The following is a 26,022-nucleotide window of genomic DNA, read 5'->3' on the forward strand; positions in this document are numbered from 1 at the left end:
GGATTACCATGGATAAACGTTTTTGCTGTGCCGGGCCGGCCAGCTGGTAGTCTCGCAAGACATTGCCGTAACAGACAGACGGACGGACGGACTTGAGCGCAGCTAGTTAGTTAGTTGATCTGTCTGGTGAGGGGGAGAAGAGCGATCTGCTTGCGGTTCGCGCGGTGGAGATACCCTGATGCGGAGGTGCTGCCTCGGTTGTTGATTTTGATGTTGTTAATGTTGATAGTGGAGATAATTAAAACAGAAGCTCGATTATGAGAAATTCTTCGTTGGTATGGTGCTTTTTGTGATATGCTCGTGCTAACGAGTTAATGCTTAAATTTGGATTAGGTTGATTTAGTATAGGGCATGTTGTATAGTGAAGAGGTTCTTAAATCGGACTTACGACATCTGTATAGTAGTTCTAGAGGGACTCGTAATTCTAGCATGTTGGACTTCGGCGAAAGGGGTTTCCCCTATTTCAGGTAGTTTAAAGTCTAACCGGCCGACGAGTGGAGGTCTAATTACTATGGTAGCTTATTGTCTTTCCAACCCCTGAAAGGGGACAAAAGCACATTAGGAGCCATTTAAAATAGGAGTAACTATACACTAGTTATACGGTATGATACATCTACTTCGTACACGAACTAAAACAAAAATCAGGAAAAAATCATCCCTTTTTTTAACTCGACAAGGTAGCTAGGTAGCCTTAAGTGTTTATGAGTATTATAGCCATAGCCATTGCTAGCTACGATAGATCCAAAGATATCCGCCCACGCCTCCCGCATACAATTCATTAACTAGCCCCCAGATTCGAACCCGAAGTCGACTCGTCACCCAGCAACACTTGTTCAAGGATCCCTCTATACCACCCATCGATACCCTTCCCTTTCTTCCCGCCACCACCAGGCGGCGCTTTAATATCCCGCTCAAGGAAAGCTCGCGCAACAGCTTCTGCCTCCTCAAGCTTCTGCGTCTCCGAATCCGATAACCTGGTACACACAACCTCAAGATCTTCATTATTAACAATCATCAGCATAATCGACTCTGCCCTCTGAACCACCGCCTCATCAATACCGTTTATAGCCGCACACCGACTACCAAAGCTGGAGACGCTTCGGCCTGGAGCCAGCTGGAAGAGATGCGTAACTTGATCTTCCATGGTCGGAGCATCGAAGTCAACTCGGATTTCCATGTGCGCAAAGGCTAACTCTGGGGTCTCTACTAGGAACTGGCCCTCGAATATCTCGTGGAAGTGCGTGGCGGCTAAAACCTTTGGCCGCTCGGGACCGAGAGAAGTAAAATGGTCTAGTACCGCTGTGACCAAACCAGCACCGTCTAGGCTGTTCGTACCTTTGCCAAACTCATCTATTAACACAAGACTCCTACGTGTTGCAAAGTTCATCGCAAAGGCAACTTGACGTAGGTCGATGGAAAATGCGCTCTCATTCTTCGCCACACTTTCACGTGTAGCGATACGTGTAAGAATACGATCCGTGATTCCGATCCGAGCTCGTTCGGCTGGGACGAAACAGCCAATATGTGCTAGATAGACAATGAGAGCGGCCTGTTTTAGATATATGCTCTTCCCGGAGTGATTAGGCCCTGTCAGTACTAGGGTGCTGGGATGTTCTATAGAGTTCCGCTCAAGCTCTGCGGAGCTCTCATCTTCTCCTTCGTCATTTTGTTCACCTGGCCCGCCAGCGAGGAAGCAGTCGTTAGCAATAAATGACGGGACCACAAGCTCTTGCAGAGGATGGCGACCCCCTTCGATGTGTATGATATTTTGAGTAGTCATTTTAGGTGCAACCCAGTTGTACTGCCCGCAACCAATCGCCAGCGCGAACAGGCTGTCGAGTTCACCGAGAACATCAGACGCTGCAATGATGGCTTCCCGTTGCGCCAAAACCTTTACAGCGAGCTCGTGAATAATCTCAATCTCCCGGTCTACAGGATATCAGCCAGTCAACTAGGTATTGTAGCGTATAGGGAAAAAGGGGGGCGTACCAATAATCATACAGTACGCATCTCCAAAATGCTCATCCATCTCCTTCATCTGCCGATTCTTATAATATACGCAACCCTCGGCTACAAACATACGCTCCCATACATCATCTACACCTTCGCCGTTATAGTTACCCTTTCCTGTCTCGGGGTTAAGTGAAACTACCGTTAAGAAACCTAGTTGCGGAAAGAATATGCAGTTTTGTATGTATTTTCTCGCCCATTCCGGCAATTCGCTTCGTAGTTTTGCGATGACGGTGGTTAAGAAATGTTCCATGCCATCATAACTACGTTTCAATTCGTCTAGGTCAGCATCCACGCCTTGTCTGACGGCTGTCTTTCCACGTTCCATTGACTGATCAAAATCAACGGTTTGACTAATGAGCTCGCCTACTTGACGAAGGGCAAGCGGCTGAATGACACTGATCACCTGGTGACACTTTGAGACCCTGTGTTAAATATAGGAATTGGTCACATCTTACCTTTCTAATGATTTCAATATTCTCTGAACCCGGCAGGGTGCGAAGTGACTCTCCAATCTGTAAGCTATAGGCTGCAAATCGTTGCAGTGAAGCCCAGACATTATTCGCTATAGACATTTTACGCCCAGGGGTGTCGACTCCCTTTTCAAGAAGGGCTACTACCGATTTCATATTCTTGACTTTTTTGAGCTCGTTGCTTAGCTGAACAAGGGCCTCGGCATTTCCTGGTCGCAGCAGGAAAGATATCGTCTTCTGGCGGGCATGGATCAAATCAATATTAGTACTTGGTCGTAGGAATATCTGGCGGAGTTTTAATTTGCCCTGGGGTGTACGGGCTAGATGTTGAAAGAGCCCGTAGACAGACAAACTTTCTTTGGCCCCTGAATTACTGGGACCCCTTAGATGGCTGTTTGGATGATACTCAGACTGTAGAATCTGAAGGGACACTAGAGTATCAGCGTTGACGAACATGGAGTCAAATAAAGCGAACATCTCGACTGATCTGATGCTGAATGCTACTAGGGCATCAGGGTCGTTTGGTAAGTAATTTACGGTTCTTCTTCTCTGAAGGTCTCCAAGCACTGCGCCAGCACAGCCTATCTGCTATTCGTTAGAATGATGACATAAGATAACTAGACGGCAATATCTAACCGTTAGTCGGCTGTCAAGGTTTATTGAAGTCGCGAGGCGCATCAGGCGACTTTGCCTTGAGCTTTCATGTCCGCCAATATCATCGGCTTCATCCATGATGTCGTCAACGACGGATGTGAAAAGCACGCTCTGGCGGCCAGGCGTTTCAAGATTTAGTGCCAACAGTTTTCCCTTTCCAACATCATAACGGAAGTCAGCGGAGTTGAGATTTCTCAGGATATATGCGCTCTGCAAGTCGTCTATAAGACTCATTAGTAACGCTTGACACATTTATACCGATACTTTCCAGCTTACCTTGATTCCCGTCCACTCCCTGTGCCCTCCTCGCAAGATAATCTGCTAGTTTTTCTGGGGCCCTGGCGGATATAAGTACAGTAGTAGGGTTGACGTGGAAAAGAAGTGTCTCAACCAGATCCATTCCTGACATAGCCACGTCTTCAAGGAGGAACAAGGATTCATCAATTGCGATGTAATAAGCACAACCAAGATTACCATTTTCTTTCATATCAATTGCTAGGATGATTTCGCTTAATGCATCTGTATCTTCGTTGGATAGCATATCGTCGATGTGCGAGTCGTTATCACCTTTAGGACGACTGGAATTATTTGCTGAGATCTGACTGGATGGTGGACGTAAGGACAACCTCTGTCTTTGAGGATGCTGTGGGAGATAGGGGGAAGACGGATAGGGCTGTATTGTAGCCCTTGAGCTTACACGACTTAGGCTCCCTCTTAACGAACCCCTATTTGACGAGCTGAGATATGTCGGAGCGGCATGATCCTGTACTTGATTGGGAGTTGAGAAGACACGATTGTTTATAGCAGACGGAACGAATAATGAGCTAGACTGGCTGAAAAGATTGGTACGAACTGATTGCTCTGACGATACCCCAGACGGAGTCTGATATCTTTGACTGGGCGGCATATTGTGGCTCTGATTTCTCAAAAGAGAGCAGCCTACATGGAATATAACATAGGCACTTTGTACTTAGTAAGAGATGAAGGGAGATTGTTGGTATACGGGTTGGTTGAATTAGATAAACTGGCATCTCCGGCTAAGAATTTCTCGATTCTAGTAATGTGCATTCTTATGGAAGGAGCAGTTGATTTTAGGAGCAATACCTATAGAAGGTGCCATCTCCCCGCGGGGTATATTTTCCGTGATTTCCGGAGACACACCTAAGAGCACCTACAATAGAGGCAACGGCGTTCCCACTCGACTTCGGTTCGTTCCTTCAATAAACCAATCAATCCACTAGGGCCGGTGCCGGCAGTACGTGTGGCATAATTCTATTTCGTCTTGCTCCATATGTGCGGCGAAACATAGCGTAGTACCCTAGTAACTTCGAGCATGTCTCCCATTTGTTACTCTATAAATTCATGAGAATAGCAAGCTTGACCTGGTACCGGCGTTTTCGGGTGCCTTCTATACACATTGCTCGAATTCGAGTCTATTTGTTTTTAGCCCATTCAGCGAACTCGCTCCTCTGTTTCCGAATATCGACAAATCCTGGACGACTCTCTAATAACCGGAATGGGTTCCCAACGTAGTCTTTCTCTACCTCTCCACTGCTGTTTAGAAACCCTGTCTCGCCCTCTCGCTCAATCTTCCCTGCCCAAACACGCCATTGGATTGGTCGCAAGTTAGACGTCCCCAATACCATGCCCAGACAGACAATAAACGTCGCGACGATAGTTTCGATGGTGATATCGATCGGTAATGTCGTAGTTGCGCCACTGTGTGATGTGGTCAAGGAAGAGAGCGATGCGGCTCGATGCGTTTGTAGAACAGAGTGTTCGTAAGCAGAGTAACACCTAAAAACGGAAGCTACTGTAAGCTGTAATATTCTCCCAGCTATAACAACAAAAAATAGGTGTCCTTACGAGTCTGCTAGAAGTAATAGCCCGAAAGCCGTTACTAATTTGGAAATCCAAGTCATTTTTTCGGGAGTCCGGGTAGGTGGTGAATAGGTAGCTTTTCGCAAAAACAGTGATGATGTCTAAATTGAATGGCCAACCTATTCAATGGGTTACCATACAGAGTTAGGTAGCTTTGCCAAGAGGGCAACTACACAATGCACTATACTGTGTACGTAAGGGTTGTACCTTACGTTGGCATCTAAGTGGATACATAATATGTAAAATTTAGGTATTATGCACTAAAAAGGTATTAACGTATGATTCACGCAGTTCACGACGGTAACACCTAAGATAGTAACTTCCCTACTATCGGTGCTACTCATCGGTCCTACTGGTAATTTACCCTGTGCCTGCCCGTTTAACCACGGGCACTGTACTGAGGTTAAGACCATTAGTTCCTACCTTGGCGGTTTTAGTTATCCGTGAGGCAGGTACTATGGTGTTGTGCAGGTCCGCGAAAAAAACCCCGCAATGTAAGAAGGGAAGCTCCCCGCAGAGATCTTGAAAACTACGTAACCATCGCAGTAGTTCGTCATCTACTACAAGATCAATTACTTTCTATCTCTAAACCAACCCGATCAAGCATCAGCACCAGCACGACTCAATCAGCCATCCTTGCATCATCCAACATGCCTCGTGTAAGTGGCTGGCTTTGTTTACGCTTTTTTCTTTTTTCTTTGTGCTTTTTTTTATGTTTTTTTAAAAAGTTATCTAACATTTTGAATTAATAGGCCAAGTACGTCCTGCTCGACTGCGACAACACGCTTTGTCTGTCGGAGCATTTGGCCTTTGAAGCTTGCACCGAATTGACCAACGAGGTCTTGGAGAAGTATGGCAAATCCGAGCGCTACACTGTCCACCAGCTGCTAGAGGACTTCGTCGGCCACAATTTCCGTGGTATGCTCAATGGCTTGCAGAAGAAGCACAACTTCACCATGTCACCCGAGGAGGTGGATGCATATGTCGACCGTGAGCTCGGTGCCGTTACTACAAAGCTGAGCGAGAAGTGTCAGCCCTGCCCCGGCGCACCTGAGCAGCTTGAGTGGCTCAAACAGCAAGGGTACCCCATGTCTGTTGTCAGCACTTCAGCCAAGCCCCGTGTCGTTGCCAGTCTGAAGAAGGTCGGCATTGACCACTACTTCCCTGACGAGCACGTCTACAGCGCTGCTACTAGCCTGAACCCTCCTTCTAGCAAGCCTGACCCTGCTATCTACAACTACGCCTGCGAGCAGCTGGGTGTCAAGAATTCGGAGTGCGTTACCGTCGAAGACAGCAAGAGCGGCGCTACCGCTGCCATGCGTGCTGGTATCCCTCTGATTGGCTACGTCGGTGTCTACGGTATCGAAGAGGGCAAGGAGAAGATGGAGGAGATGGCCAAGATCTTGACCGAACAGTGCAAAGCCAACGTCATCATGTACGACTGGAAAGAGTTCCCGGAGTGCCTGAAGAAGATCGAGGAGTCACTATAAGTCGACTTACACGATGAAGTCGGCTCGCATCTTATGGAAGGTTCTCCTGCTCCATGCGGCCATCATACAGATTTTTTTTGGGAGACTGCTTTACAATTGAGGAATCTTGCCCATCGGCGGTACCTTTGATTATTCTCCTTTGCGGATTTAGAGAGAATGCATTCGGATCTCTAAGCTAATGACAACCTTCTCACATGAGACGGCCATGGACAATGCCATAGAGTCGAGATGTATTTCGAGGCCGGCTAGATACTGATTTCGCGTCTGACTTTGCGTTAAATACCGCAGATAAATAAAAATGGCTCATTCCACGTACATTGATTCCGATGTGATTCTGTTGTATCACAAGTCGAGTAGAAAATCGCACAAATCACTGCGGGGGTATTAGGAGCAGTGACGTTGATAAGTATACTTTGCTTAATTGTGTTGGCCGATGTGGACCTTGTGATCCCGATCTCGTGGGAATATAGTACCGAGATATCAATTCTCTATGCCTATGTTAATCTTTTCCTTAATAAGAGCTCGTAATTGAAGCTGCGGCTTCATGGTAGGAATTATACTACGCCTGTTTAAGTATAAGCAAGCACCGTATCGCGGCAAACTTCCCTCGGGAATACGAGGCTGTCGCTAAATTAAACCACAATTAAATCGAGGAATAATATTCATTAAAAATTAGGTATCATAGTATATAGTGGCTGAACGGACACGGGTTAGGAGTTGATCATGAGATCGGAAGGGTGTAGTACCATTGTTTATAGTAGAAACCATGATTGTCTCAGGAGTTGACTTCAAGTAATACAACTCTTAAGGTGGTTATTTGACACAAATTTTGACCATACTCGGATTTTAATGTCGAATATTTTCATTTAGAATAGACGGATGTATATACTGTATGTAGGAGCATACCTGCATAGGAAAATTTGGCGTTGAGGATAGGCAGGCCAATCGTAAGTTATTAATGAAGTTGAGATGATATTGTAGGCGAACTCTACAGTGTATATTAATACCTACTGCCTACATATCAGGTCAGTTCACTTTATTACCTATCTTATTACCTAAGATAACCAAAGCCGCTGCCCCTTTGAGTTGGGGTAGAGTCTTGGCTTGCAGCCGAGATCTTTCACCTCTACCGCGTTTACGATCAGAAGGCCAGGACGTTGAAGCATACCTTGTATATGCTGTAAGTAAACCAACAAGCTTCTGCCGCTGGGACGACGGCCCAATTGTTCTTTGTACATACATAATTCACCGCTGCACGGGAGCCTTTCTGGCTTAGGTGTTTGCCACATGGTCTTTGTTATGTTATGTAGTTGTACTGTACTGGACGCGATGCGGTGGATTCGACCGACGTCAGCTCTTTGGAGCTTGCGTCGGGATGTCTGGATGTACTGCACCTCGTATTCTCTAGGCCCTGGGGGCTCTGAATGGCAACGGGCGAGCACAGCCACCCCGTCTCTGCTCCGACGTTCAAAGACAGACTGTCCCACTCGGGTCTAGGCTGTTGTTGGTGGGACAGCGCGCTGCGGAGGGACGTGCTGTGCTGCTTTAAATAGCAGCGTACTGCGCTATGCGAAAGTGGGTAACCGGCGCTGTGATGTTGTGATGCTTGCAGGGTTTGTTGCAATTTTTTTCGGACTTGCGAGGGCGGGTCGAACAACTAACTCTTCGGTAGAAAACTGTAGAAATATACTGGAATATTCTAAGACGAGACAACTTGTTTATGTAGTGTAGCTTGTTGAGTTAGTGTAGAGTATGTAAAGAGACAAAATGTGTTACTCCGGTGATGGCTAGGTCTATACATTTTTATTTATTTATGTTTGCCAATATGTACGAGTACAACATAAATATGAGCATGATATATAGGTACCTAGATAATACACGACTGGAATCTAGAAATGACAGCAGAGCAACCGATGCGATTTGTCTGGAGTAAAATGAAGTCGAGATCTAATATGCTAGATCTTCTCGCCACTACCACGTAGACAAGACATACTTATCAGGTGAAATTATAAAATTATCAGTGCTCGAAAGATCAATAGTTATCACACAACAATATGATGAACTTGGAACGATATTAGTCAATCATTGGTTTTCTTTCCAGCTTTTCGCTCTTTTTCTTCCCCACACGCCGGACAAGATGGTCAGATCGCCCCTGATCATACCAGAAAGTAGTAACATGCTAAACTCCCCATGTCTTGGAGACAAACATACGGTATATACATATACGTACCTCACAGTTACAACACAGCTTATGTATATGTAGATATGTATATACATAGTAAATACACTACACCTCGGCTCGGCTTCTTATACTATTATCGACCGCCTCCGTCTCATACTTTCCTACTCCTTGTCTTAACATAACCAAACACCCCCGATCTAGTTGCGGAATATCCATTAACCTAGCTGATTCAAAACCAGCATTGCAATCAGGATTTCCGTCGAGGCTATGTATGATAACTCTTTGGTGATTGATGTAGCATGAAAAAGAAGGTCGTATTTTAATTGTAATTTAGCTGCAAACCCCTGGCTCGGCTTGGATCCGGCCCACCAACCATGGCAGCCGAAGCCATGCTAGTCTTAGATTGGATGGCTTTGAATGGTCATGCATTGTAACGCGCGAGGCCGACACGAAAAATTGGACAGCTCAATGACGAGAAATGGAGGCGTCTTAGCGCTTTTCTTTCCTTCTGATGGACGAGGCCCCCGTCAGCCCTGGTCCAATCCATGACTGCTAGCAGGCTTCCCCGGGGGCGCGCCACATAGTATGGAGAGACTTGGTCTCTGATTCATTTCCTTATTAAATAGTCGATCATCCACTGTCTCCTTTGTTTTGGTTCTCGTTCTTGTCTTGCCCCCGTCCGATCTGTGTCGTATATAAGACTTCGTCACTCGCTCGTCCACAAGAGATCCAACTTAGCTCAACGGCTTCGTCTACATTCGCTCTGCTCTCTTCTCCGTATAAATAATCACCTAATAATACCTAATTATTTTACACGCGAGTTGTACAAATATCCCTTCAAGATGCGTTTCTCTGTAGTAGCCGCCGGCCTCCTCGCCACCGTCGCGAGTGCCCAGTCCGAAACCAACACAATCACTGACGTTGTCTCGGATGCCGAGTCCTCTGCCACTGCTGCCGCCTCCGACGTTACGTCTGCCGTCCTCTCAGTCGTCTCTTCTGCCCTCTCCTCGGCTGAGCAGTCCGCCGGCGAGTCGGCTACCACTGGTGCCACCGGCTCAACTGGTTCAGTTCCCTCCGTCACCGTCAGCATCGACCCTGCCCAGAGCTCCGCGCAGTCCGCCATCCTCGATTGCCTCAAGGCCTGTAAGTAGAAACATACCCGCTCAGATAAAACGCCCGAGATCAGTAACTAATCAGTACACGAATAGGCGCCGATGACGATGTCGACTGCAAGGCTTCGTGCATTTCTGTGCCTAGCCCCGATAACACAGCCGTCAATCAGACCACCGAGTGTGTAGCCCAATGCCCTCAGGGCAAGGGCACTGCTGCCGACAACCAGGCCTATGCCGACTGCGTAAGCGGCTGCATTGCCAAGTACTACTACACCTCGACCGGCGTCGCCAGTGCTACCATTACCACTGGCACTGGCAGTGGCAGCAGCCGTACTACCACCGCTACGCCAACAGTCACTCAGGTTGAGTCCACCGTCACCTCTGACGGCTCTACCTTCGTCACGTCGTTCTCCACCACCGTCGCTCCCGCCTCAACTGAGACCGCCGACTCGTCCGACTCGTCCGCAACCACGTCTACCTCCTCCGCCGGCGCTGACATGCTATTCTCCCCTATCGGCTCCGGTGTCGGGCTCTTCTCCTTCCTGGCTGCTTTCCTCGCTCTATAAGTGTGGAAGTTAACCTGTACCTATAAGTTGAATTTTTAAACCGCTATGGATAGTAATGGGTATGGCTGGGTATATTATAATGCTGCCAATGTTGGATGAGAATCTGAATACCAAGGCGAAAGGAGTAGATGCATGAACGGAAAATCTTTAATATTGGATTTGGCACGTCGATACTAATTGCAGATGTAGTCACGTTATATATAGAACGCGAATATGAACCTGAAGTTGACGACCATTCATCATTTACCTTATCCCTTCTATGCTCTTAGTTCTTACGTGATGCCGTTTTTGTCCGAATTTTGAATAGTATGTCTCTTTTTATCGTTTTGAAGTTGGTACTGTTACGGGAATGTCGCTTAGCCATGGGATGCCTAGTTGCTTCATTTCCACCGCCAGCTGGAAGAGATAATCGAGACTACGATGATATTTGGGTCAGTTGATCGACGTTTAGGTTTAAATGGAGCCGAACCCACCTTTCACACATGGTCTTCGCCTTGTGGACATTATCACCCCAGACGTAGACGCCATGTCTTCGTACCAGGACCGCATAGGTGTCCGGGTGTTGATCCATGGCCTCTTCCAAGAACTCGGTGAGATCTTCCTCGTGGGCCGTGTTTTCGATGACGGGGATGCGCAGAGTGTCGTGGTAGCCTAGGTTACCCTGTTTCTGGAAGCCCTTGCCGAAGCCCTTGATCTGCTCGATGTTGTTGATCTCGAACAGCTTGTCCTTGCCGGGGCCCTGAGCCTCAAGGAGCAGGGTGACGAGCACGGCCCAGTGGGAATGAGTGTGGATACAGCAGCCGGCTCCCCGCTTGGTGAAGGCTGCGAGGAACAGCGGTGTGCATTGCGAGGGCCGACCGCACGGCGGAGCTCGCAGGTAGACGCGGTTCTTAAGGTCCGTCTGCTTGGATAGCGCGAGCACGTAGATATCAGTGTTCTTCATAAGCTCCTTCTGAACGCCTGAAGGTGCAATGTATACTAGATCACTGGAACATTGAGGTATGAGACAACATTCTTCTATTTATTTTGTACTGCCGCAACAGGGGGGGTAGGGACAGGTGAATATGAACGAGGCCATATTAAATTCAAATAAAATCAAACCCAGCCAAATCAACTCGATGCAAGGAGAAGAATGAAGTCTTACTCGTTGCGAATAGAACATCCTCCTCCCGTCCCCGTAACCCAACCCAAAGTCCAAAACTTGGCGCATAGGGAAGGGATGAGGTTTGCCGGGTGATCAGGATCTTCCGATGTTATGTAATGGTCGTCACTCATTTTTGACTTTTTTTTTTCTTTCTTCAAGGGGAATCCGGTATACCGGATGGCTGGTTGCGCTATGGGAGATGAATAAGATTAGGCCAGGTTGGCCTCTCGGACGAAGAGAGTGTGTGACTGACTGGAAGTGTGATAAGTTCGGTACTTTAAAAATTGGCGGAGAAAAAGAATACGTATGGTTCAGTTATTAGCAAATAAAGTTGGATGAGGCTAAAGTCGAGTATCACGGCACAAATCCTAAATTCTATCTGTTCCCCACTCGCTAGGGTATAGGTAGAGTGTGGTGTATGTACATAGTATGTAGATCACGCAAGCTTGGGGCGTACAGACCTAATAGTTACTGTAGAGGTAAGCACTATCTAACCTATCAAATAGCATATCTGTACACTTGGCTAACCTATATAGATCAATTTCTATCTTATCTGCTTATGTACGTAGTATCAATGGCTTTATAGACATGTGCTTCTCGGAAGCTAATTAAATAAAAAGGATCAACTAACCTTTTGGCATCTCGGCTTTATAACAACATACATAAATAAGAATTAGTTTAGGTACTGCAGAAGTATGTAGCATTAAGTCCCATTCACCGAGTAGGTTTGCCGGGCTTGATGCCATCTCTGTGATAGTGAATACAAACCCGATAATATCAATGGTCCTACGTCGCACCATTAATTAAGTGATATCATGTTGACAGATTTCACCGCTCTTCCCATTATGGACAGACTAGCAATCTTATCAATCGTAGTGCGCATTGGTTATTAGAAGAGATTATAATATATTAGGTACATGTTTTGTTGTTGATAGATGTGAATAGTATTATTTTCACTTTCTTGACTTATATGAATGGAGTTGTCTTCTGATAATCGGTACTTTACTATCGTAAGTGATACATTCAATGTATTAGTGCAGAGACTGCCCGCTGGTCGGTCGGCGCCTGTATGTACCTATTTAAAGCCTTACTAGAGCTATGGTCATTAGAGCTATGGTCATAGAAGGTGCTTCCCAAAGATTCCATAAGTATCCCCCGCAATCTCATGTACTAAAGTATATTTTCGATCCCGAGAGTCTAGCCAATCAGAGCGCGGAACAAGGGAACCGAAAAGGTACGTACTGTCTTTTGGCCACGTTTGCATGGAAGGTCCGCCGCCAATAATTAAAAAGTTCACGAAGAGCTTCTGCAATTGCTTCTTCCTGCGTCCATCTTTTCTTTCTTCGTAGAGCTCTGGGAGTTCTTTCTCAACGTCACTCTCAATCTATCTCCATCCCTATCTCTGTGCTAGACAGAAGAGATCCAGAGAGACAAGCAAAGTAAAGCAACCTAGCATTGCTAGCTTTTCATCATGAAGTTAAACTCTGCTATCGCCGCCGCCTTGTTGGCTACCGGCACTTATGCCGACGATGCCTCCAAGGTTGAAAACACCGAGTCGTCAACTTCTGTTGGCGTCGAAGTACCAACTTTCACTGTGAGTTATCTCCAACAATTAATTGTTACCTCTTTTGCTTAATTGGTGGCTTCGTTATTCTTCCTGTGCAGCTTAACTAATACTTTTTTTACTTGCAGCCTACCACCATCAAAGCTCCCTTCCTAGAGCAGTTCACTGATGACTGGGAGTCACGGTGGAAGCCTTCCCACGCCAAGAAGGAGACCAAGGGTCAAGAAGAGGAATGGGCCTACGTCGGCGAGTGGGCAGTCGAAGAGCCTTACAAGTTTAAGGGCATCGAGGGTGACAAGGGTCTTGTTGTCAAGAACGTCGCTGCTCACCACGCCATCTCCGCCAAGTTCCCCAAGAAGATCGACCCCAAGGGCAAGGAATTGGTTGTCCAATATGAAGTCAAGCTCCAGAGTAAGTTAATCAATCTCGACACAAGTTTATAAGTATCAACTTTCTAACTTTGTCATTTCCAGAGGGTCTTGAATGCGGTGGTGCCTACCTGAAGCTCCTCCGAGACACCAAGTCTCTCCACCAGGACGAGTTCAGCAACACCACGCCGTACGTTATCATGTTCGGTCCTGACAAGTGCGGTGCCACCAACAAGGTTCACTTTATCTTCAACCACAAGAACCCCAAGACTGGCGAGTACGAGGAGAAGCACCTGTCTGCTGCCCCTCCCGCCACCATCCAGAAGACTACCGAGCTCTACACTCTGGTCGTCCGCCCCAACAATACCTTCACTGTTAAGCGGGGTGGCGAGTCTGTCCGAGATGGTAGCCTCTTCGACCAGTTCTCTCCTGCCATTAACCCCGAGAAGGAAATTGACGACCCCAACGACTCGAAGCCCGAGGACTGGGTTGATGAGGCCCGTATTCCCGACCCTGATGCCAAGAAGCCTGAGGACTGGGATGAGGATGCGCCATTCGAGATTGTCGACGAGGAGGCTACTAAGCCTGAAGACTGGCTTGAGGATGAGCCCTTGACCGTCCCTGACCCCGAGGCCCAGAAGCCTGAGGATTGGGATGACGAGGAGGATGGTGACTGGATCCCCCCTACTGTCCCTAACCCCAAGTGTGCCGACGCCTCTGGATGTGGCCCCTGGACCAAGCCCTTAAAGAAGAACCCTAACTACAAGGGCAAGTGGACCGCACCGTACATTGACAACCCCGCCTACAAGGGCGTCTGGGCTCCTCGCAAGATCAAGAACCCCAACTACTTCGAGGACAAGCACCCTGCTAACTTTGAACCTATTGGAGCTGTAAGTGATACTAAAGTTGCATATCATATGATAATATATCTAACTTATTGTCGTAGGTTGGTTTCGAACTCTGGACTATGCAGAACGACATCCTCTTTGACAACATCTACATTGGTCACTCCGAGGCTGACGCCGAGAAGTTCGCTCAGGAGACTTTCTTCAAGAAGGTTGCTGTTGAGAAGGCTCTCGAGGAGGCTGAGAAGCCCAAGGCTGACGACTCACCCAAGTCTCCCTCGGATCTTAAGTTCTTAGATGACCCCGTCCTTTACGTCAAGGAGAAGCTCGACCTATTCACGACCATTGCCGCAAATGACCCTATCCAGGCTATCAAGTTCGTGCCTGAGGTTCCTGGTGCCATTGTTGCTTTCCTTGCTCTCATTGGTACCATTGTCAGCGTCCTCTTCCTTGGAGGTAGCGCGCCGGAGCCTGTTAAGAAGGCTGCCGCAGACGCTAAGGAGAAGGCCAAGGATGCTAAGGAAAAGACGGCCGAAGCTGTCGCAACAGGTGCTGAGAACGTCAAGGCTGAGGTTAACAAGCGTACCACACGACAACAGTCGTAGGGGGCGATAGTTATGAGAAGATGAAGGGGCAATGTGGAGACAAAAACAGGCGACTTATTGTAGCGTAGTAAGAACAGTTAAGGGGATATGGTGCGATAATAAGGGCACGCCTTTGGGACTTCAACTTTACTTTGCATGGCGCCGGTGTATTTTACCTACCCTATCCAATGAACTGAGTTAACTGAATTATTGTTTTGATGCAATCTATGTAACTGCATGTTGTGTATTATGTCACACTAGGCATTGTTGGAGATTGTCATAATGCATTCACTAAGAGTCATAACTTTTGTGCCATTTTTTTATTTATTTTGTTATTTTCTAACAAGCCATACAACCCAAACAAAATCAAGACGAGTAGGGGAGTAGTTAATGTGATGTTTTCCAGCGGAGATTAAAGAGCTATCGTCGTCAAGCAATAAAAGCCATAAAAGACAAAGCTTTAATTATGAGATAAAGCAAAAAAAGGGGCTGAAAGGAAAAGTAAAACACCAACCAAGAAGACGTCCTACCTAACTCCTGAGTCCTGGCCTTGCTTGTATGAGTAACCCTGTTAACATAGTGTTTAGTTAACCCATTGCTGACCAAAATATACTTACTAGTATTGGACACTTGTCCAAGACATTAAACAGCGAGTAGTCCTAGAAAACTACCTAATGAACACGTTTAATAGAGTTATGTAAGGTGGGCAAGGTTAAATAAACATGCTCTTCTCTAGAGGCCGGAAGATATCGCTATAGTCAGATCCGTCGCAGACGGAGGCGTCGTCGTTCAACCCGGAACTTACTGCCTTGTCTTCCTCGTCTTCCTTTCCTTCCTCGCGCAGGGCGCTACGGTACTTGCTCAGGGGGGACGGGGTTGGGCGCGGCTTTAGGCGCCAGTGGGGGGGACTAGGGAGGGTGAATTTGGGCATGGGGTCCTCGGGGGGGAGAGCGTTGGAAAGTATGGAGGCCATGGGGGGTGCGGATAGATCGACTACGTCGCCTTTGGCCAGGGCTTCGCTCTCGTCGGCGTGGAGGGGCACGGCGACGTTCTCGTTCCTCTCGATGTGGGGGATTGTCTTGCCCGTCTTGGGACAGCACGTGGGGTACACGTTGTAGGTGCGGGCGCGCTTGAGGCCCATGGACGCGAGGATCGCGTTTTGGTCCAGACTGTCCCGGCGGTCGCACCAGAGGAAGTTCGGTCCGACGTCTGGGGCCTTCGCCCGGCACTGGTCGTACTCCTGGCGAAGCTCCTCGTCGGTCATGGCGAACCATGGCTTCTTCTTCTTCTGCTGCTGCTGCTGCTGCTGCTGCTTCCGGGTGGGAGAGCCGGGCTTTACGGGTGCGGTGTTGGGTCTGCGTGCTTGGAACTCCTCGCGGAGGACACTTGTTATGGAGTTTGCGTCTTCGTCGTCTACGTCGTCTGCGTCAGGGAGATTTTCACGGAACTTTCCATGATGTTGGGGGTGTGTGGTCCAGCAGCGTCTCGTGGGTGGCCTAGAGGAATTGTAGTCTAGCTCTGTAGGAGGGATTGGCCTAAGGACTTCCTCTTGAGATGCTGCGGACCTGTTCAACGATGTCGTCGAAAATGTCCGCTTAATCTTCTTGGCGACGTTGGATGCGCTGAAACGAACCATTTTGCCTGATAGCTTGTCTGATGAAATGATTAGTTGACTGAGTAAGCGTGCAGTTTTCTGACTACAAAGTGAGCGAGGTCTAGTGAGCGAGGGTCTTGTGAGCGAGGTCTTGTGATGGGAGAAGGTGGCTTTGGCTTGCGGGATAAGGAATAAATAGTTTCCAAGACTTCTGAACAATGTTATTCATTGTCTGTGTAGCCCGTACATTTCCACACAATGACATTATAACATTATGGGCGGACAATGGGATAGTTATTATATAGAGAGAATGTTCCTGCCAGCGTGCTCAGATGAGAAAACACAAATCTATCCCCTGCTCTATAGCTTTGTCTCGTAACGCCCCTATTCATCTAGTAGATTGTATAGTGGACGTCTACTAAGACAACGTAGACAATGGGCTTTGTTGCTACCAAGAAACCCTCCATTCTGTCCCTCAACGAGCAGGTTCTCGAAGAACCATTGTGAACAAGCCATACTTAAAACTACACACGGACCAGACAAATCAGCTAGCAGATTAATACGATTCGCGATGTGCCAAATCTGGAGTCAGGAGTACTCCGAATGCCACCACGTCTCCAGGAATCTAATCCATTGCCCTACATACTACAAGCAGCAGAGCGAGGCAAACAGTTTCCTGGGACGTCTTTTCAACGGCAGTGTTAAGAGAAAGAAAGACTGTGGACGTGTCATCCCTCACTATGGAGAGTTGGTACCCTTTTGCCCGGCTTGCTCGGTCAAGAATGACCAGCTATGGGGTAATCCGGTTGGTGATGGGGCCTTGAGGGTCCGTCACCCGCATATGAGGGATGAGTATCAATACCACTCCAGAGAGCATCGTGAAAGAAGTGAGAACTCGGCCGAAAGGTCGTGTAGAAGATCAGACAGGCATGGGCAGGAGGGCGTATGGATTCCGGGGCTGTACTACGAGCCGGAGAATCTCGCACAGAGAGACCCCTACATCCGTACGGCGGGAAAAGCACGACCAGTCAGTCCGGTACAGTTACCGCCTAGACCACCCAGTAGACCCGAGCAGAAACGGGATAAATCAGAAGCACATCCGCTAAGTTCGACAAAAAACTACGACGAACATGAACATAGACATCAAGTGTCCACCAGCAACCAACCCTCCCAAAAAGCCGAGAGAAAAGGGGATAAGCCGGTAAAAAGCAACGAGCGTAGACTCCGCGTAACCACTAAGGAAACCTCTAGCTCTAACATATCTCGCCGCTCCGGGGAACCGGCCTCGCCGGCACCAAACCGTGACCGTGAACGCCGCGAAGCAGACGACAGGGATAGGGACAAATCCGCCAGAAGCAGGAGATCCTCTCGAATACCTACCCTTATACGTCGCCCTCCAACACCACCCCCCAAAGACCCAGTGCGCAAATGGCCGCCGCCCATCCGGCACTATATAGACCCGATACCAAAACCACAACCACAACCACCTACCTCGCACTACGTCGTCGACCCGATACCGAAGCCGGCGCCGTCGCCTATCCACTGGGTCTACCCAATACCGAAGCCGCCCCCCGCACCACCTCCGGAGAAACACCCGCGACTGCGGCGCAAACCCGGCCAAGTCCACTACGCCCCGCCGCCGCCGCCATCACCCAGTGCCCCTGCGCTCAAGCCGCCCCCCGCGCCGCTGCCCGAGTACCAAGTCTACCTGAACGCGCAGCGCTTCGCCAAAGACTACCACCCGCCGGCCTCGCCCGCCATCGAGAAGAGCATCGAGCCGCCTATGTTCCGGCCGCCCCTGCGGCCGCCCCCGCAGCGCAGCAAAGCGTCCCACCCCGGGGCCGGGCTCGTGAGCGGATTCCACGTGCGTCCGGCGCTGCGAAGGGTCGGTCCGCTGCGCTTCTCGGATAGTTCTTCCGATGAGAGCTTCGTGTGTTGCGACGCGCGGCAGCTGACGCTGAATGGGGCGCGGGCTTCCCGATGACGCCCTGGTATGTATGTCAGATGTTGATAAATCTGTCGCCGCCGTCGTCGTTGTTGTTGTTGTTGCTGCTGCTATTCGTGGCAGTGATAGTAATGGAGTTAGTAAGTTACAAACCCCTGAAATTTTGGCTGTTTAGAAAGAATTTTAGGTACGTATAGGTATACGTAGGTATACATCGATATATATAGATACATACACACATGTGATGTGTCGACACCATTTCGATTCGTTTATACATATTATATAGGGACGGACGGTCGGGTGGCTTTTCTGCAAAGTTTAGTTAAACTAATAAAATGAGTTTTAGAGGATCAGTGTTGTCTTTGTGGGATACGTAGGTATTATTCTATGTGTTTTGGTATTAATGTTGATGATAATTCTCGTGTAATTTTCTATATGTCGAAGATGATATGCCGGGAGCGACTATACGTTGAGAAGGTCCCCCGTGCCTGTGCGGACTTTATATACACCCATGTGCAGGAGTAAAGAGTACTAACTAATTAAAGGGGTTTGGCTGAGTCTTGCCGCTCAAACTCCTATCGCTATCGCAATGTGCCAGCGTGGTTCCTCGATCGGTTTCTACAGTAAGCCGTCGCCTTGTAGTTCGCCGAATATCTCTTCTAGGTAACATCCCAACCTAGGAGTCCTCATTGTAGGCGACATCTCATATTGGATGTGCAAAATGGCGGTATTGCACGCGCCAGCTGTCCTTCCTTCTCATATAGCCCTCAAAGCTATCACAGCCGTGGATTTTTGCCTCATGCTGTTACTGTCCTCGCGCTCATTGAGCCTTCCCATTCTTCGCCGCACCGGCCTTTCGTTCCTTAAACTTGGCGATTTCCACTTGAACAGCCTTCGAAACGCGGCTTTGTAGTTCCCGCCTGTAGCCGAACTTGAACAGGAACTCGAGCCAGACGAAAAGGGGCGCCAGAAAGACGGCCTGTGTCAGGTTGTCTAGCAGTGCAGGCGCTCGGCCCTCGAACGCGCCGTGCCCGACGAATTGGAGCAGCCAACATACTATGTGTACCGTAAGCGCGACCTGGTTCGTTAAGGTGGGGTTTTCGGCGACGGCGGTGTTCGTGACCGCGGCAGCCCCGAGGCATATAAACGCGAGAATAGTTCCGGCTACGGGCTCGAGAAGGACGTAGAGGCCGCCCCACGTAAATGCTGCTAAGGTACCGAGATTAAGGTCCAGATGGGGTATCGTTAAGTATGTAGGTAAGGGGATGAGTGTCCCTGTATTTGCGGCCTGTTGCGAACGGTCATGTTTGTTAATAATATCTGTATAGGGGGTAGGGGGTAGGATAGGCGATTTGTCGGTTCGACTTACCAAGGCAAAGCCGGAGAATAATATTAGAGGGACGCATATCATGTGAATGGCAATGTTGACCGAGTTATGGTGGTAAGCGCCATACTGCAGAGGCGCGGTTAGGTTAGTCTTAATATTGTTTTCTATAGGAGGTAGTTGTAACTATTGTATTAAACATTAAACATTAAACATTAAACTTACAAAGGTCAATTGTCTCTCGAGGTTGAGTGCCATGATGACAGCTAAACGGAGGTAGGGGTGGTGATGGCTTGGCTTAGCTTAGCTTAAGTCGCGTACCTCGGAAGGTCGTGGGAGGTAGAGAACGGGATTAATTCGAGGTCGAAGTCAAGTATAAAAGAGACCCCGGGGAATAGAAATAATTATGGAACTAATCCTTTTAGTGATCGGCCACGGCGGAAGGTGAGGAGCAGTGGAAGTGGGGCATCATCATTCACGCTGCACGCATTATGTATGTACCTCTCTATTCACGTCCACTATTAGTATTTGTATATGTATATATTTCCTTCAAACGGGAATCGTACAAAGGTAAGCTTCCCGTCAGAATTTCTATGTAGGTAGGAAGGCTAAGCACATGCAAACACACTTCAATTGCGCCAAGTAACAGTACCTTACATATGTACCTTATGTACCTATGGTACCGGATAAAGAGACGGGAATGAGTAATAAGTGACGACGTTGTGCATCTAAGGTAACTACCTAGTACCTGCTTGAATGGCTTCGGTGTCATTGTACCGAACTGAAACTGAAACCGAGGTTTTCCCTGCGAGGCTGCAAAAATGTACCCCTAAAGAATTGCCTTACAACCTTTTGATGCACAGGTACATGAATTAGGTAACAGCTACCTTAATGTAGGTACCTAAGATAAGTGGGGCTCCCTACCGTCTTCCCCCCCAGGTTGCACTAAGGCAAATAAGGTCCAGGGTTGCTTGGAAGTTCCTAAACCAGACGCGACTCGTTCCTTTATCATCCAGACTTTCTTGAGGCTACACCAAATTTTCTTTCAGCCCTGTTGTCGCATTCATCATCGCACCACAAGCGCATAGCTTTACATTGTCTTATTATATTTCTTGATGATTTTATGATACCCTCAGGTAGATTGCCGCTTTTTGAGGCTCAAGGAGGCTCCAGGTTTGCACCGCCTCAGCCTACCTTTTAGCATCCCATCATCCCATCGACCCATCGACTCATCCTGTTTCCCGCGAGTCCTCGTCACTACACCTTTCTTGCTTGGCCTTCAATCACCTACCTCTGCCTTGGCCTAGGCCCTGTCAGATATCACCCTTTACGCATCGCGATAGCTCATCCTAGTGGCCTTACATTTCAACGATCAATCCCGCGATCAATCTTACCGTAGCAGCGCCATCTCGATATCTTCTACAACCTCCCTCTTACCAATTAGATCATCTGGCGCGAGCATATAGACGTGTCAAAATGTTCTTCCTCTACAACCTCGAGCGAAGGGTTACCCTTCATCCTTCGTACTTCGGCAAGAACATGCACGAGCTGGTCACGGGCAAGCTTCTTAAGGATGTTGAAGGCACGTGTACCGGAAGCTACTATATCATTTCCATCATGGATACCTTTGACATCTCCGAAGGTCGTATCCTTCCTGGAAGCGGCCTCGCCGAGTTCACCGTCGGCTATCGTGCTGTGGTCTGGCGCCCCTTCAAGGGCGAAACGGTAGGTTCTCTGGGCTGACCTTTGACGCTACAAACCTTTGCTAAGTAAGTAAGATGGACGCCATAGTAGTCTCCGTCAACCAGCATGGCTTCTTCGCCGAGGCAGGACCGCTTCGGATATTCGTGTCCACCCACGTAAGTAGTCCCCTTGACATCGGCGCGTATGACGTTAGTTGACAGCCCCTGTCAAGTTGATCCCGCAAGAAGTTAGATGGGACCCGAACGCCACACCACCTCAATTTACTAACAACGAGGACACTACGATCGAAGTTAACACCCAAGTTCGTGTTAAGATTGTGGGCACGCGAGCCGAAGTCGGCGAGCTATGGGCGATTGGAAGTATCAAGGAAGACTATCTCGGGTATTTATCACCTCCTTTCGTGTCTTAAAGTATCTACTAATGGCCTATAGAACGCTACAAAACTAGATAATGTAGTGCTTTCGGACTTCAGGCGTCCTTGTCTGTTGCTTGGTGCCGTCCACGTGTGAGGCGGAATATGTGCGCATCTACAGGATTGCGCAATCCATAGGATATAGGCCTTGGTACTTTGAGAGCTATTGATCTTAACAATAGTAGTACTACATAGGCGTCTTTACGCAAGGTAAAGTCACACAGACCCCAGTCTTGCAAATTTCGGATATGCTAGGCGACTTAGGTAGCCACCTAAATAGCATCTAGCGTTCAGTTTTGACTATGACGTACGATAAACGTATCCCACGAGCCATAGCGTCTATGCCTCAAAGTAAAACCGTTCTGTTGGGAAAACCTAAGCAGAGCCTCGAAACCTTATTAATATATAATCCCGGGAACATGGCTGTTTACCATAGTAACCAGATACGACTGTTCGACGTTTTGGTTGGAAGCAATTAGCTAGCCCATTAACCTTATATTATGGTTGATATAATAAATGGTCATTATCTCAGAATATATCCTCTTAAATTGGCATATTTACTACGTTTATTTCTACTATTTTCAGTGTTAGTATATGAAGGCTGGTTAGAAAGGAGAGAATAGCTCGTGCAGCGTTAATTGTACTCAGGTATTATCCGTATCTTCAAAAGTTGATTGTAAGACTCGTAATAACTCAATGGGTTGCGTTGGGCATAGTTCTAAGCCGTTGATGGAGCGGGTTGTGCCTAGTCTCGGCGCTTCTATCACTTTGAATTTAGTGAAAGTCAACAAGTAGCATCACCAAGTCAACAAGTGGCAAAGCACGTAAAATACCAGCGTTGAATTCAATGGCTGTATCAAGAACAAAACTTTGTGAAAGATTTGCCAGCGCTATCTATGGGCTAGATGTCGTATGACAAGTTTAGAACGATGGAAATCCCCATCCCCCCTATAACTCTATACACCACTCCCCCTATTCAAAGCTTGAATTTTTTTCGTTTACACCAGGTGAGAATAGTCCAAACGACCAAATCGAACTCTGTTTTTAGTTTTGTTTACAGAGTATATATACCTACCATGCCGTTGTAAACAATTCGTTCCTATTCTTCACTTTCTTCACTCTCATTACCCAAGACAATCGTCGCGCAGCATATTCCGGTATATCGCAACCATTACTTTGTAACGGCTCATTTTTACCATAACTACCTGTTCGAAATTGTCGAATATTCTCATATTACTACACTTCACTTACATCACCTCAATTTATATCACCTCACTTACATCACCTCAATTCATATCATTTCACTTACATCACATCAATTCATATCACCTTACATTACCGCTGCATCTACGGCGATATCAAATCCTTCGTCATGGCTCTCCGTTTCACCTACGCTAGACGGGTCCTCACCAGACGGGGTTCAGGCCCATTGCCGTTCGGGACAGCTTACCGTGGACGTCGTCCAGCCATGTCTGCCACTATTGCTAGGCACATGGTCAGAAGCTTCTCCCACATGCTGAACCCTCGTCGGAGACGCTCTTCAAGCCAGGATATGTTGCTGTATCTTATCGCCCAAGAAGGTTTGGGCTTGTCCCCTGACCGGTGGGACTTCATCATTGACGCCATTCGAAACACATCTAAGCCGGATCCCGATAGAATGGAAGGCTTAGAATTCACCGGACTTTTGACAACTAACGACAAACTTGATATTGATGGCGACATTGTCATGACTGACGCCATTCGAAATATATCTAAGCCGGATCCCGACAGAATGGAAGGTTTAGAATTCACCGGACCTGACAGAATGGAAGGCATAGAATTTACCGGACCCGATAGAATGGAAGGCATAGAATTCACCGGACCTGACAGAATGGAAGGCATAGAATTTACCGGACTTATGGACACTGATGGCGACACTGTTATGACTGATTCCCCCCTCTTTCTACCGACGATGTCATGACTGATTCCCCCCCCCCCCCCCTTTCTACCGACATTGTCATGACTGATTCCACCCCTATTCTACCGACACTGTCATGACTGATTCTACCCCTATTTCTACCGACAGAATGGAAGGCTTAATTGTCAATCTGTCCATAAGTCCGGTGAATTCTAACGGCAAACTTGACACTGATGGCGACATTGTCATGACCTGATTCCACCCCTCTTCTACCGACATTGTCATGACTGATATTACCATGGATATCGACACGCCTGTCATCCTTCACCCTTGGACATCGCGATGCCTAGCGACCACCCACTTGAGAACACAAACGAATACACCACACCAATCAAAACACGCCAATTATTCGGCCTAGAGCAACTCTCGCTCGTAGGCCTCCACACAAAACGCAAACTCGAAAAGGAGGCAGATTCCTCCTCCGAGGAAGCTAAGCAACCACGACGCAAGATCACCAAAGTGACAAAGAGACCGTCTCTCGACCGCAAGGAATTCTTGTCGGTCCCCAAGGCAAATGGCCTAGTACGGCGGCCGTCTCTTGTACACCATCGCCGCAGCCTATCCCACTCATTGAGGTTACGGATCCCAGACGGCAATGTTGTCGTTGATTTGGATAGGAGGACTAGGGTGTGGAGGCCCGGATATGTTGACAGGATTATGATGGTTAGAACACGAAGCAAAGATGGATACACCTGTTAAAACTGGGAAATCGTGGAACCCAGATGAACTATGTTATAAGCCGCGAGGCTTCACTGGATTGTATAGGCCAGTTGAATAGAGACTCGACTGAGAGCCTGGGAGTCTTTGGTGGAATACATTCTAAGCCTCGGGGCTTCACTGGGCTTTGTGCCCCTATTGGGAGGATGTTCGCATACCAAAGTGGATATTTTGGAAGATTGGACTGCATCTCCGTTGGAGTTTCGGTTTGTTGGAGGATATTCCAAGCCTCGAGGCTTGATGTGCTATCTGGTCGGCATGTGACCATTTCTGGGAGTTACTGCGAAGTTTCGGTTTATTGGAGGATATTCCAAGCCTTGAGGCTTGACGTGCTATCTGGTCGGCATGTGACCATTTCTGGGAGTTGCTGCGAAGGAATTTTGGAAGATTGGACTGCATCTTTGTTGGAGTTTCGGTTTATTGGAGGATATTCCAAGCCTCGAGGCTTGACGTGCTATTTGGTCGGCATGTGACCATTTCTGGGAGTTACTGCGAAGGAATTTTGATTTGGTGGAATAGATCTTGAGCCTCGAGGCCGATAAAGATCGTATGGGATCTGTCAGAAGGACATCAGCTGTTTGAATTTCAACGAGCATTAAAGGGAGTTTAAGGGAAACTTGGAAAGTCCCTCGAGGGATAAATTATAAACATCAAGGCTTTACCGGATCACAGAGATTCGACGACGGATATATTGGTGTTTCGAAATGAATATTAAGGGATTGATGGACGCTCCTCGTGTGTGTTGTTCCGGTATGTGCTATATGTGAAATCGTAGTGTTCGATCCTGCAAGATTCATGCCCTCTATACTGTTGTCGAACTTCCATCGCACTAGAATTTTTAACTCCCCAACTATAGTAGGCGATATTATAATCAATACGAGTATAGGGTGACGGTGAATATATCAGCATCACCTACTAACCGCTGGCGGCCTCGTAGGTAGCTTGGTTAAGTCATGGGTTAAATAGGGGGTGCATTATTACGAGGATATGAAGGTGGAATATATTCACGTTTTTGAAACTAGGTACCTAGGCAGTCAACTGGAAGGAAGCACGCTAAAAGTAATCTATGTTGGTTGGTTAGGACTACCTATCTAACGCTGAGGGAGGGAAGAATGGGAAGTGACCAGCCGTCGTAGGTTCCTCATCTATTAGTGGTTAGGGGGGGTGCGACACGCAGAGCCACACCCAACCTACCCCTATCCAATAAATGGAAGGAGCACACTACGGCAGGTATATGCTACAGATTTAACTCAATGGTACTTTGCGTTTTCGTTATCGACTAGATCAAATCTACCAACCAACATAGAACCAACATAGATCGCTTTCTTATGCCATCAACGCGCAACACTAGCCGACACATGAACAAAACATAAGCGCTACGGATAGTATTTCCCTAAATGGGAGAGCACATATAAACGAGAACAAGTATAATATAACTACGAGAAACACCTAGGCAGCTGCCTTAGGTACTTTCGAACCCCGGATGCGGTGGATGA

At 47.8% G+C, this 26,022-nt stretch overlaps 12 protein-coding genes across 12 annotated transcripts; 6 read left to right on the plus strand and 6 right to left on the minus strand.

The window, feature by feature from the left end:
- Positions 1-778: 778 nt before the first annotated feature.
- Positions 779-4,769, minus strand: F5Y00DRAFT_272783 (muts domain V-domain-containing protein; the record flags this gene model as incomplete). The annotated part of the gene is made up of 5 exons (XM_048013048.1): positions 3,414-4,769; positions 3,120-3,358; positions 2,469-3,068; positions 1,990-2,416; positions 779-1,929 (listed from the first exon to the last, which is right to left on the minus strand). The coding sequence occupies exons 1-5, from the start codon at positions 4,042-4,044 to the stop codon at positions 779-781; spliced, it is 3,048 nt and encodes a 1,015-aa protein (XP_047861528.1). The 5' UTR covers positions 4,045-4,769.
- On the minus strand, positions 4,308-5,545 carry F5Y00DRAFT_165450 (magnesium transporter). The gene is made up of 3 exons (XM_048004775.1): positions 5,231-5,545; positions 5,004-5,137; positions 4,308-4,934 (listed from the first exon to the last, which is right to left on the minus strand). Exons 2-3 carry the CDS (start codon positions 5,057-5,059, stop codon positions 4,571-4,573), a joined length of 420 nt encoding a protein of 139 aa, XP_047861529.1. The 5' UTR covers positions 5,060-5,137; positions 5,231-5,545; the 3' UTR covers positions 4,308-4,570.
- Positions 5,214-6,847, plus strand: F5Y00DRAFT_245948 (phosphoglycolate phosphatase). The gene is made up of 2 exons (XM_048009060.1): positions 5,214-5,677; positions 5,771-6,847. The coding sequence occupies exons 1-2, from the start codon at positions 5,669-5,671 to the stop codon at positions 6,506-6,508; spliced, it is 747 nt and encodes a 248-aa protein (XP_047861530.1). The 5' UTR covers positions 5,214-5,668; the 3' UTR covers positions 6,509-6,847.
- Positions 6,848-8,571: 1,724 nt separating this feature from the next.
- On the minus strand, positions 8,572-9,323 carry F5Y00DRAFT_245961 (uncharacterized protein). The gene is made up of 2 exons (XM_048009061.1): positions 9,025-9,323; positions 8,572-8,959 (listed from the first exon to the last, which is right to left on the minus strand). The coding sequence occupies exon 2, from the start codon at positions 8,783-8,785 to the stop codon at positions 8,591-8,593; it is 195 nt and encodes a 64-aa protein (XP_047861531.1). The 5' UTR covers positions 8,786-8,959; positions 9,025-9,323; the 3' UTR covers positions 8,572-8,590.
- Positions 9,324-10,617, plus strand: F5Y00DRAFT_245962 (uncharacterized protein). Its single transcript, XM_048009062.1, has 2 exons — positions 9,324-9,833; positions 9,899-10,617. The coding sequence occupies exons 1-2, from the start codon at positions 9,533-9,535 to the stop codon at positions 10,366-10,368; spliced, it is 771 nt and encodes a 256-aa protein (XP_047861532.1). The 5' UTR covers positions 9,324-9,532; the 3' UTR covers positions 10,369-10,617.
- F5Y00DRAFT_245963 (Methylthioribulose-1-phosphate dehydratase) lies at positions 10,618-12,068 on the minus strand. The gene is made up of 3 exons (XM_048009063.1): positions 11,513-12,068; positions 10,842-11,354; positions 10,618-10,783 (listed from the first exon to the last, which is right to left on the minus strand). The coding sequence occupies exons 1-3, from the start codon at positions 11,641-11,643 to the stop codon at positions 10,687-10,689; spliced, it is 741 nt and encodes a 246-aa protein (XP_047861533.1). The 5' UTR covers positions 11,644-12,068; the 3' UTR covers positions 10,618-10,686.
- Positions 12,069-12,768: 700 nt separating this feature from the next.
- F5Y00DRAFT_245967 (Calreticulin-domain-containing protein) lies at positions 12,769-15,080 on the plus strand. The gene is made up of 4 exons (XM_048009064.1): positions 12,769-13,106; positions 13,205-13,487; positions 13,550-14,334; positions 14,391-15,080. Exons 1-4 carry the CDS (start codon positions 12,984-12,986, stop codon positions 14,892-14,894), a joined length of 1,695 nt encoding a protein of 564 aa, XP_047861534.1. The 5' UTR covers positions 12,769-12,983; the 3' UTR covers positions 14,895-15,080.
- A 442-nt stretch (positions 15,081-15,522) lies between these two features.
- Positions 15,523-16,521, minus strand: F5Y00DRAFT_272787 (uncharacterized protein). The gene has a single exon (XM_048013049.1). The coding sequence runs from the start codon at positions 16,507-16,509 to the stop codon at positions 15,586-15,588; it is 924 nt and encodes a 307-aa protein (XP_047861535.1). The 5' UTR covers positions 16,510-16,521; the 3' UTR covers positions 15,523-15,585.
- Positions 16,522-16,754: 233 nt separating this feature from the next.
- Positions 16,755-18,920, plus strand: F5Y00DRAFT_272791 (uncharacterized protein). Its single transcript, XM_048013051.1, has one exon. The coding sequence runs from the start codon at positions 17,039-17,041 to the stop codon at positions 18,449-18,451; it is 1,413 nt and encodes a 470-aa protein (XP_047861536.1). The 5' UTR covers positions 16,755-17,038; the 3' UTR covers positions 18,452-18,920.
- A 71-nt stretch (positions 18,921-18,991) lies between these two features.
- F5Y00DRAFT_165604 (DUF962 domain-containing protein) lies at positions 18,992-20,294 on the minus strand. Its single transcript, XM_048004776.1, has 3 exons — positions 19,962-20,294; positions 19,782-19,865; positions 18,992-19,700 (listed from the first exon to the last, which is right to left on the minus strand). Exons 1-3 carry the CDS (start codon positions 19,992-19,994, stop codon positions 19,233-19,235), a joined length of 585 nt encoding a protein of 194 aa, XP_047861537.1. The 5' UTR covers positions 19,995-20,294; the 3' UTR covers positions 18,992-19,232.
- Positions 20,295-20,730: 436 nt separating this feature from the next.
- Positions 20,731-22,386, plus strand: F5Y00DRAFT_245973 (RNA polymerase Rpb7-like domain-containing protein). The gene is made up of 4 exons (XM_048009065.1): positions 20,731-21,461; positions 21,515-21,595; positions 21,652-21,821; positions 21,872-22,386. The coding sequence occupies exons 1-4, from the start codon at positions 21,213-21,215 to the stop codon at positions 21,885-21,887; spliced, it is 516 nt and encodes a 171-aa protein (XP_047861538.1). The 5' UTR covers positions 20,731-21,212; the 3' UTR covers positions 21,888-22,386.
- An 838-nt stretch (positions 22,387-23,224) lies between these two features.
- Positions 23,225-25,118, plus strand: F5Y00DRAFT_272799 (uncharacterized protein; the record flags this gene model as incomplete). The annotated part of the gene is made up of 2 exons (XM_048013052.1): positions 23,225-23,805; positions 24,100-25,118. 2 exons carry the CDS (start codon positions 23,225-23,227, stop codon positions 24,506-24,508), a joined length of 990 nt encoding a protein of 329 aa, XP_047861539.1. The 3' UTR covers positions 24,509-25,118.
- Between the last annotated feature and the right edge of the window lie 904 nt (positions 25,119-26,022).

The sequence above is a fragment of the Daldinia vernicosa genome (assembly GCF_022497035.1).
Source record: "Daldinia vernicosa strain CBS 139.73 unplaced genomic scaffold F5Y00scaffold_54, whole genome shotgun sequence".
NCBI lineage: Eukaryota > Fungi > Ascomycota > Sordariomycetes > Xylariales > Hypoxylaceae > Daldinia > Daldinia vernicosa.

Bases quoted from the DNA above. Each gene is read 5' to 3' on its own strand.
- F5Y00DRAFT_165450 (XM_048004775.1), bottom strand. From the start codon at position 5,059: ATGACTTGGATTTCCAAATTAGTAACGGCTTTCGGGCTATTACTTCTA. The intron at 4,935-5,003 runs GTAAGGACACCT...TTCCGTTTTTAG, and splicing joins CTATTACTTCTAGCAGACTC to GTGTTACTCTGCTTACGAAC.
- F5Y00DRAFT_245961 (XM_048009061.1), bottom strand. From the start codon at position 8,785: ATGTATATACATATCTACATATACATAAGCTGTGTTGTAACTGTGAGG.
- F5Y00DRAFT_245962 (XM_048009062.1), top strand. From the start codon at position 9,533: ATGCGTTTCTCTGTAGTAGCCGCCGGCCTCCTCGCCACCGTCGCGAGT. The intron at 9,834-9,898 runs GTAAGTAGAAAC...GTACACGAATAG, and splicing joins CCTCGATTGCCTCAAGGCCT to GCGCCGATGACGATGTCGAC.
- F5Y00DRAFT_245963 (XM_048009063.1), bottom strand. From the start codon at position 11,643: ATGAGTGACGACCATTACATAACATCGGAAGATCCTGATCACCCGGCA. The intron at 11,355-11,512 runs GTAAGACTTCAT...TCAATGTTCCAG, and splicing joins GGATGTTCTATTCGCAACGA to TGATCTAGTATACATTGCAC. The intron at 10,784-10,841 runs GTGGGTTCGGCT...ATATCATCGTAG, and splicing joins GCGAAGACCATGTGTGAAAG to TCTCGATTATCTCTTCCAGC.
- F5Y00DRAFT_245967 (XM_048009064.1), top strand. From the start codon at position 12,984: ATGAAGTTAAACTCTGCTATCGCCGCCGCCTTGTTGGCTACCGGCACT. The intron at 13,107-13,204 runs GTGAGTTATCTC...TTTTACTTGCAG, and splicing joins TCGAAGTACCAACTTTCACT to CCTACCACCATCAAAGCTCC. The intron at 13,488-13,549 runs GTAAGTTAATCA...TGTCATTTCCAG, and splicing joins ATATGAAGTCAAGCTCCAGA to AGGGTCTTGAATGCGGTGGT.
- F5Y00DRAFT_272787 (XM_048013049.1), bottom strand. From the start codon at position 16,509: ATGGTTCGTTTCAGCGCATCCAACGTCGCCAAGAAGATTAAGCGGACA.
- F5Y00DRAFT_272791 (XM_048013051.1), top strand. From the start codon at position 17,039: ATGTGCCAAATCTGGAGTCAGGAGTACTCCGAATGCCACCACGTCTCC.
- F5Y00DRAFT_165604 (XM_048004776.1), bottom strand. From the start codon at position 19,994: ATGGCACTCAACCTCGAGAGACAATTGACCTTT. The intron at 19,866-19,961 runs GTAAGTTTAATG...GCGCCTCTGCAG, and splicing joins TCGAGAGACAATTGACCTTT to TATGGCGCTTACCACCATAA. The intron at 19,701-19,781 runs GTAAGTCGAACC...CGTTCGCAACAG, and splicing joins TATTCTCCGGCTTTGCCTTG to GCCGCAAATACAGGGACACT.
- F5Y00DRAFT_245973 (XM_048009065.1), top strand. From the start codon at position 21,213: ATGTTCTTCCTCTACAACCTCGAGCGAAGGGTTACCCTTCATCCTTCG. The intron at 21,462-21,514 runs GTAGGTTCTCTG...TAAGTAAGTAAG, and splicing joins GCCCCTTCAAGGGCGAAACG to ATGGACGCCATAGTAGTCTC. The intron at 21,596-21,651 runs GTAAGTAGTCCC...GCCCCTGTCAAG, and splicing joins GGATATTCGTGTCCACCCAC to TTGATCCCGCAAGAAGTTAG.